The sequence below is a fragment of the Nerophis lumbriciformis genome, linkage group LG27 (genome assembly GCF_033978685.3).
Source record: "Nerophis lumbriciformis linkage group LG27, RoL_Nlum_v2.1, whole genome shotgun sequence".
NCBI lineage: Eukaryota > Metazoa > Chordata > Actinopteri > Syngnathiformes > Syngnathidae > Nerophis > Nerophis lumbriciformis.
In genome coordinates this window covers 38,220,392-38,230,000 of record NC_084574.2, presented here as the reverse complement: position 1 = coordinate 38,230,000, position 9,609 = coordinate 38,220,392, and the positions used below count along the sequence as shown (strand labels likewise).

At 32.1% G+C, this 9,609-nt stretch overlaps 1 protein-coding gene across 1 annotated transcript in view; it reads right to left on the bottom strand.

The window, feature by feature from the left end:
• The window catches only part of tpcn3 (two pore segment channel 3), a 30,009-nt gene extending 24,327 nt beyond the window's left edge, over nucleotides 1-5,682 (bottom strand). The window contains exons 1-3 of the mRNA XM_061987733.2: nucleotides 5,419-5,682; nucleotides 5,227-5,309; nucleotides 5,043-5,157 (exon numbers count right to left, since the gene is read on the bottom strand). Coding sequence (XP_061843717.2) covers nucleotides 5,043-5,157; nucleotides 5,227-5,309; nucleotides 5,419-5,493 — 273 coding nt within the window. The 5' untranslated portion in view covers nucleotides 5,494-5,682. The remainder of the gene's footprint in view (nucleotides 1-5,042; nucleotides 5,158-5,226; nucleotides 5,310-5,418) is intronic.
• Nucleotides 5,683-9,609: the final 3,927 nt, after the last annotated feature.

Genomic DNA, 9,609 nt, shown 5'->3' with positions numbered 1-9,609 from the left:
TTATAGTATTTATATTTGTAGTATTAACATTTGTGGTATTATTACTTGTAGTATTATTATTTGTGTTATTGTTATTTGTAGTATTAATACTGTAGTACTAATATTTGAAGTATTAATATTGTGGTAATATTATTTGGAGTATTAACATTTGTAGTATTACTATAGTACGATCATTTGTAGTATTAATATTTGAAGTTTTAGTATTGTAGTATTAACATTTGTAGTATTAATATTTGTAGTATTATTATTCATAGTATTTATATTGCAGTATTATTATCTGTAGTATTATCAAGTGTAATATTTATATTGTGGTAGTAGTATTTCTAGTATTGATATTGTGGTATTATTATTTGTAGTATTAAAATTTGTAGTATAATTATTTGTAGTATAATTATTTGCAGTATTAACATTAGTATTATTATTATTATTTGTATTTATACTGCCGTATTATTACCTGTAGTATTTATAAATAATTGGAGTATTAGACGGTGTGCCGAAGTGGAAGAGGGGCCGTGCGCAACCCGAGGGTCCCTGGTTCAATCCCCACCTAGTACCAACCTCGTCATGTCCGTTGTGTCCTGAGCAAGACACTTCACCCTTGCTCCTGATGGGTGCTGGTTAGCGCCTTGCATGGCAGCTCCCTCCATCAGTGTGTGAATGTGTGTGTGAATGGGTAAATGTGGAAGTAGTGTCAAAGCGCTTTGAGTACCTTGAAGGTAGAAAAGCGCTATACAAGTACAACCCATTTATCATTTATTATTATTTGTAGTATTTACCTTTGCAATATCAATATTTGTAGTATTAGTATTGTAGTACTATTTTTGGAGTATTTATATTTGTAGTATTATTTTTTCAGTATTAACATTTGTAGCATTACTATTGAAGTATTAATATTTGTAGTATTAACATTGTGGTATTAATATGTGTAGTATTTATATTTGTATTATTAATATTGTAGTATTATTGCCTGTAATAATATTATTTGTTGTATTAATATCATAGTATTATTTGTAGCATTTATATTGTAGTATTATTATTTGTAGTATTAAAATTGTAGTATGTTTTTATTTGTAGTATTTATATTTGTGATATTAATATTTGTAGTATTGATATTTGTAGTTGTAATATTGCAACATTATTTGTAGTACTAACATTTATAGTATTAATATTTGTAGTACTATTATTTGTAGTATTACTATTATAATATAAATATTTAATTGTTAACATTTGTAGTATTCATAATATTAGTACTATTATTTGTAGTATTAATATTTGTAGTATTAAGATTTTAGGACTATCGTTTTAGTATTAACATTTTCAGTATTATTATTGTGGTATTATTTGCAGTAACTTTTGTAGTATTATTGAAGTATTAACTTTTGTAGTATTATAATTGTAGTACTATTATTTGTAGCATTAATATTTGTGTTATTAATATTGTAGTATCAATATTGTAGTAATATGTAGTATTAATATTTGCCTTATAAATGTTGCAGTATTATTATATTTAGTTTTAATATTTGTACTATTAACATTTGGAGTATTATTAATTGTAGTATTAATATTAGTACCATTAACATTTGTAGTATTATTATGGTAGTACTATTATTTGTAGTATTAATATATGTGGTATTAATATTGTAGTATTAATATTTGTGGTGTTAATATTGTGGTACTAATATCTGTAGTGTTTGTATTTGTAGTATTAATATTGTAGTCTTATTACTTGTAGTATTCATATGGTGGTGTCATTATTTCTAGTATTAATACGGCAGTATTATTATTATTATTATTATTATTTGCAGTATTAATATTGTAGTATTAATATTATAGTATTATTTGTAGTATTAATATTGTAGCACCAATGGTTTTTTACTTATATTTGCAGTATTGATATTGTAGTATTAATATTTGTGGTTTTAATACTGAGGTATTAATATTTGTAGTATTAATATTGCTATATTAATATTTTTTGCATTATATTTGTAGGATTAATATTGTGGTAATAATATTTCTAGTATTTATATTTGTAGGATTACTATTTGTAGTATTGATGTTGTAGTATTTTTATTTGTAGTATTTATATTGCAATATGATTTATAGTATTATTATTGTATTATAATAAGGTGTAATATTTATATTTGCAGTAGTATTATTTCTAGTATTGATGTTTTAGTATTATTATTTGTAGTATTAACATTTGTAGTATAAGTATTTGTGGTATTAACATTAGTAGTAGTATTAATTGTAGTAATAATATTGTTGTATTAATATTAATAGTATAAATGGTTGTATTATTATTTTTTGGTAGCATCAACATTGTAGTACTAATATATGTAGTATTGGTATTGTGCCATTATTATTTATAGTATTAACATTTTTTGTATTATTATAGCACACTAATCCGTAGTATTAAAATTCGTAGTATTTTTACTCGTAGTATTAATATTTGTAATATTATTATTTGTATTATTTATGCTGCAGTAATATTACCTGGGCCCTGTGATGAGGTGGCGACTTGTCCAGGGTGTACCCCGCCTTCCGCCCGATTGTAGCTGAGATAGGCTCCAGCGCCCCCCGCGACCCCAAAGGGAATAAGCGGTAGAAAATGGATGGATAATATTACCTGTAGTATTTATATTGTTGTATTATTATCTGTAGTATTTATATTTGTAGTTTCTATATTTGTAGTATTATTAATTGTAGCATTTCCCTTTGCAGTATCAATATTTGTAGTATTATTAGATAGATAGATAGATAGATAGATAGATAGATAGATAGATAGATAGATAGATAGATAGATAGATAGATAGATAGATAGATAGATAGATAGATAGATAGATAAATAGAACTTTATTGATTCTTTCAGGAAAATTAAAATTGTAGTATTATTATTTGTAGTATTAGTATTGTAGTACTAATATTTGTAGTATTTATAATTGTAGTTTTTTTTTTTTTTAGTATTATCATTTGTAGCATTACTATTGAAGCATTATTATTTGTAGTATTAACATTGTGGTATTAATATTTGTAGTACTTATATTTGTAGTAGTAATATTGTAGTATTATTGCTTGTAATAAAACTATTTGTTGCATTAATATTGTAGTATTAGTTGTAGCATTAATATTGTAGTATTATTATTTGTAGCATTAAAATTGTAGTATGTTTGTATTTGTGGTTTTTATATTTGTGATATTAATATTTGTAGTATTAATATTGTAGTACTGTTATTTGTAGTACTATTATCGTATTACTATTATTTGTAGCATTATAATAATATTTATTAACATTTGTAGTATTAGTATATGTAGTATTAATATGTGCGGTATAAATATCGCAGTATTAACATATGTAGTATTAATGTTTTCAGTATTAACGTGTGTAGTATTATTGTCGTATTACTAATATTTGTAGTATCAATATTTGTGGCATTAATTGTGTAGTATTATTATATTTAGTATTAATATTTGCAGTATTAATATTTCGAGTATTATCATTTGTAGTATTATTAATTTTAGTATTAATAGTTGGACCATTAACATTTGTAGTATTATAATAGGTAGTACTATTATTTGTAGTATTAATATATGTGATATTGCAGTATTAATATTTGTGGTATTAATATTTGTAGTGTTTATATTTGTACTATTAATGTTGTAATCGTATTACTTGTATTCATATTTTAGTGGCAATATTTGTAGTATTAATATTATTATTTGCAGTGATGATATTGTAGTATTATTCGTAGTATTAATATTTTAGTATTATTTGTAGTGTTTATATTTGTAGTATTCATATTTGTCTTAGTATTCTTTTTGTAGGATTAATATTGTAGTACCAATATTTTTAGTTATAATATTTTTAGTATTGATATTGTAGTATTAATACTGAGGTATTAATATTTGTAGTGTTTATATTTGTAGCATTAATATTGTGGTATTGTTATCTGTAGTATCATTACTTGTTTTAATATTTGTAGTATTATTACTTGTAGAATTTATATTTGCCGTATTAATATTACAGTATTATTTGGTTCTATTAATATTGTAGAATTATTATTTGTAGTGCTATTGGTAGTAATAATATTGTGGTATTATTATTAATAATATTGTAGTACCAATATTTTTGTAATAATATTTATAGTATTGAGATTGTAGTATTAACATTCGTGGTAATACTGAGGTATTAATATTTGAAGTGTTTATATTTGCAGCATTACTGCAGTATTGTTATTTGTAGTATTACTTGTAGTATCAATATTTTCAGCATTAATATTGTAGTATTATTTGCACTAGTTACTTTGTAGCATTATTTTTGTAGCATCACTATTGTAGTATTATTACTTGCAGTATTATTTGTAGTATTAATATTGCTGTATTATTTGTAGGATTAATATTGTAGTATTATTTGTAGTATTAACATTGTATTACTACTGGTAGTAATAATATTGTGGTATTATTATTTTTATTATTATTTGTAGTATTAATATTGTAGTATTTAAATGTGTAGTATTTACATCAAAATGTATTGTTCTGGTTACACTTCCTGTCAGTACAATTCAACATCCTGTGGGCGGAGCCAATTCAATTCAATTGCTTTCCACATCATTTGAATTGAATTCTACCAACCAATTCAACTCCAGCCAAACGCCAACAAATTCAATTCCAGTTGATCAACTATATTGATCGCAGTCTCTCCATGCAAATCAATATCATTTCAATAAATTCCATTCAAATGATTTCAATGAATTTCATTCTTTTGAATGTTCACATTTTCCAAGGAATTGAATTCTAATTAATTAAAGTGTTCAATAAATCCAATTCAATTGATTTCAATGAATGACATGATTTCATGACAACAAATTCAGTGAAAATGATTCCAATGAATTGTTTTCCAATGACTAACATTTCATTTCTGCCAACGACTTCAACTCAAATTCCAACCGGGCTTAACTTCCTGTCAAGCCCAGTGGCTTGACAGGAAAGGAGGTGGGCACTTCCTGTCCAGGGGCCTCACTTCCTGTGCGTGCCATCCCACTTACCCAGGGCGGCAGCGGCAGGACGGCGGGCTCCTCGCAGAGCGCCAAGGACAAGTGGAGCAGGATGAAGAAGTAGACCAGGACTTGAGGCACTTTGTGGTTGTACAGCAGATACAACCTGTCCCATTTCAAAATAAAAGCACGTGAGCCCTGCGCCAGGAGGAGAGGCCCAAACAAGGAGGCTCACCTGACGGCCTGCGGCGACGTGTCGAAGAAGATGTTTCTGTTGTACTGAGCGTCCGAGACGTACACGGCCGCCAGCTCGAAATCCTGCAAGAAAACGCGTCCTTAACTTTTCAAAATAAAAGCTTCGGTCACGTGACCAAACCAACTCTGAAAAGTCCAAAGTTTTACTGCAGTCATGTGGACGTGAACGCACCTCTTTGCTTTTTGCTTCGTTTGCGTTTTCCTGCCCTGCACACGCACGCGCGTCTCCGCTGCTCGTGCCCGTCATCTCCTCGTCTTTGCCTACAACTCAACTTTCTTCTCCAAGTTGCGCCGCGGGAGCACCGGAGGAGAACTGGAGGAGCACCGGAGGAGGACCGGAAGGGGAGCGAACGTTCCAGCAGCTTTCAGGCGCGTGAGCGAGACGCGGCCAACGTGAAGATGTTTCCTCTGCAGTTTGACTTCATCTCTGCTGCGTTCATGCTGCGTGGGAAATGGGAGCGTCAGCGGACAGTGACGTCACTGTCAACAGTGAACCGTTGTAAAAAAAACAATCGTGATTTTTACCTGTGCGACCTCATTATACTATTGGCTAATTGTTATATTCATAAAAGTAAGTTTCTCAATACCCGACCTGTTTTTTGTGCCTTTAAAAATAATTAGAACTTTACTTTAAAACGCTTTCTACCTCTAACAACCAAAAAGCTGTGAAAACTACGATTCTGTGCTCCAAATTTGGATTATTTACGGAACTTGTGTTACACTTTGTTACATTTATATATTTTGCATTTTTCTTTAATTGCTCTATGGAGTTTACAACCCCCTGGCGCTGTTTTGTACTGTTTCTGTACTTGTTTTGATTAGTATTATTGATTTGCTTGTATGTTAATGTTGTAGATGTTGAATACTATAAATACAGGTTTAAAAAAATAAATAGATAAATAAAAATCATTTAAGATACCAGGTTTTTTCCTCTCACATATTCCACAGACACTAAAATAATGTTATTGTGGACGAGAAGAATGTTTTTGTTTGAAGGAAATCAGATTTATTTTGATCGTCTTGTTACTCGAATCAAACTTTCGCCTGAGTGGGTGCTTTCCGACTCATCTATCGCGTCAGTGAATGCAGCACAAGGTGTCACGTGATCGCAAAAGTAGCACGTTTATTCATTTAGGACACCAGCCTCGTCCCACAAGGAGTTTTACCTCTCACACGTTCCGCAAACATATCTTTTACGTTGAATAGTAGACATAAAAATGTTTATTGTGGACGAGAAGAAGGTTTTTGTTTGAAGGAAAACAGATTTATTTTGATCGTCATGTTACTCGAATCAAACTTTCGCCTGAGTGGCTGCTTTCCTACTCCTCCATCGCATCAGTGAATGCAGCACAAAGTGTCACGTGATTCATTTAGGGCACCAGCCTCGTCCCACAAGGAGTTTTACCTCTCACACGTTCCGCAAACATATCTTTTACGTTGAATAGTAGACATAAAAATGTTTATTGTGGACGAAAAGAAGGTTTTTGTTTGAAGGAAAACAGATTTATTTTGATCGTCATGTTACTCGAATCAAACTTTCGCCTGAGTGGCTGCTTTCCGACTCCTCCATCGCGTCAGTGAATGCAGCACAAGGTGTCACGTGATCGCAAAAGTAGCACGTTTATTCATTAAGGGAGTTTTACCTCTCACACGTTCCGCAAACATATCTTTTACGTTGAATAGTAGACATAAAAACGTTTATAGTGGACGGGAAGGTTTTTGTTTGAAGGAAAACAGATTTATTTTGATCGTCTGTTAAGTGTTACTCGAATCAGACTTTCACCCGAGAGGGTTCTTTCCGACTCATCTATCGTGTCAGTGAATGCAGCACGCGGTGTCACGTGACCCCGGTCAGGCCCAAAAACAGCAAGCAAATTGGGAAGGATTTATGAATGAGATTGAAGACGATGACGCAATCTCAGATTATATCAAGACATGGGAATTCGTTACATTTAAAAATCAGGGGATTTAGTATTGGAGAAAAAGAAAAGGAAGTAAGCAAAGTGCGGGTAACACTTTAGAAAGTGACACATTGATAGAATGACAATATAAACTAGATGGAGTTCATGTGGAAAAAGCAGAAGTCACGTGCTAAACGGACTGAAGAAGGGGAACAACTCTTCCAAATTTAGTCGCCTGGAGAGGAGCAGACAAAAGTCAAAGTTGAGTAATAAAATGGAAAAGAATACAAACACGCTAAAAGCATCCAAAAAGAGATTTTCTCCTTCTAAGTCGAACTCTTCACCACACCAATAGTTTGAGCACATAATAAGATAAGGCCCCTTAATTTGGTACTGGCAGGTGGATTGGATCACTTCTCGTAGGAAAAGAGGCCCTAATTGGGACTTCGGAATGCAGAAGTGATAGTACTATCCTTGAGAAGAGACTACCTGTCTAGCTCAATGCCAACATTCAAGTTATGACTCAAAGCAGTTGTTTACCAGACATTTACACAAGAACATCTTCTTTTATGGTCATGATGTGCTCTCCTGATTTAGCACACACACACACACACAGACACACACACACACACACACACACACACACACACACACACACACACACACACACACACACACACACACACACACACACACACACACACAGACAGGAGACAGGAACATAAGACTGGTGGTTTGGCTCCTCCAGTTTAGGACTCGGTTACCTTTTTTGACCTAGGCTCCTCCAGGGAACTGCAGACCTGCATATTGACGCTCACTTGTAAATAAAGCAAAGTTTGGTTCAGTAAAGCATCTCCGACGTCTATTTTGATCCAGCCGCACTGCCGTGTCGTCCTTCTGTCCAGACAAGGATGACAAGACCAGAGAAAGACTTCATCTGCAATCTGTTTTGTGTAAAAAGTATAAAAAGGATGATGGAAGTTGGACGAAGAAGAAGATAAAAATCAACCACTTACCCCTTTAATATATAAATACACATTTACATATAAATATATATTTATTAATCCAAATAGGAGATCATCATTTACTGTACACTTTTACCCTTTTGGGTCCCCCATTGACTCCCATTGTAAGATAGTTTTCACGGTACTGAACATGTTGTCAAACTTTCACCACAAATACTGAAGGTGTTGAAACTTCTTAGCCAGTAATTAATGCAAGAGACATCATTCAGTCTTTTTTGCAGAGTTCATTGAAATGATCAAATCTGCCAACAGACGACTTCAACGCACGATGGTGGTGTAAATATTGTATATGTGCCATTGCACCGCTGAACCACGAGATGGCGACAGATGATGTCACTTCAAATGCATGGTTTCTTCAAGGTTATTTACGTAAAAACAAACGCGAAAATAGATGCCGATACCCTCTTTCCATCCATTTGCTACCGCTATCGGTACGTCGAGAGCCCATCCCAGCTTCACTCGGGCATGAGTGCATGTGTTTGGAGGTGGGAGAACCCAGAGAGAACCCAGAGAGAACCGCGGCAGTGCACATGCAAACTCCGCTCCAAACTCCGGAATCAAACCTGGGAGTTTCTTGCTGTGAGGCATAAGCACTAACCACTGAGCAACCATGCTGCCCTCATCTCAAATGTTTCACTTTGCGACATTTTTGTTGGAAATATTGCATATTTTGTATTTTCCCCACAATAAAAAAAAAAAAATTAGATAATAAAAACTTCTCGGATAGCTGCTGAAATATTTGAAGTGTTTAAAGTAAAAAAAAAAAAAACCAATCAATAAGTCAATAAATATAGGACTTATTTATAACACTTTTATGAGTTTGTCCGTTTTTTCATCTAGCGCAAAAGTAATAATGCTTTAAAATCAGCCTTGTTATGAATCATTGACCAATTATAGGCTTTAATGACCTCATGTAAAATATTACACTTTGAAACTCCGTTTTGTATTTTTTCCATAATAAAAAATGTTTTGTTTTTTCACAAAGAGCATGAAATGTTTAAAAAAACATTACACATATATAAATATATGTATATGTACAGTATATATGTATATACATACATATATATGTATGTATATATATATGTATATACATATATACAGTTAAAAGCCAGTAAATTAGAATATTTTGAAAAACTTGATTTATTTCAGTAATTGCATTCAAAAGGTGTAACTTGTACATTATATTTATTCATTGCACACAGACTGATACATTCAAATGTTTATTTCATTTAATTTTGATGATTTGAAATGGCAACAAATAATATGACCAGCAGATGACATGGCACCCCAAACCATCACTGATGGTGGAAACTTTACACTAGACTTCAGGCAACGTGGATCCTGTGCCTCTCCTGTCTTCCTCCAGACTCTGGGACCTCGATTTCCAAAGGAAATGCAAAATTTGCATGGTTGGGTGATGGTTTGGGGTGCCATGTC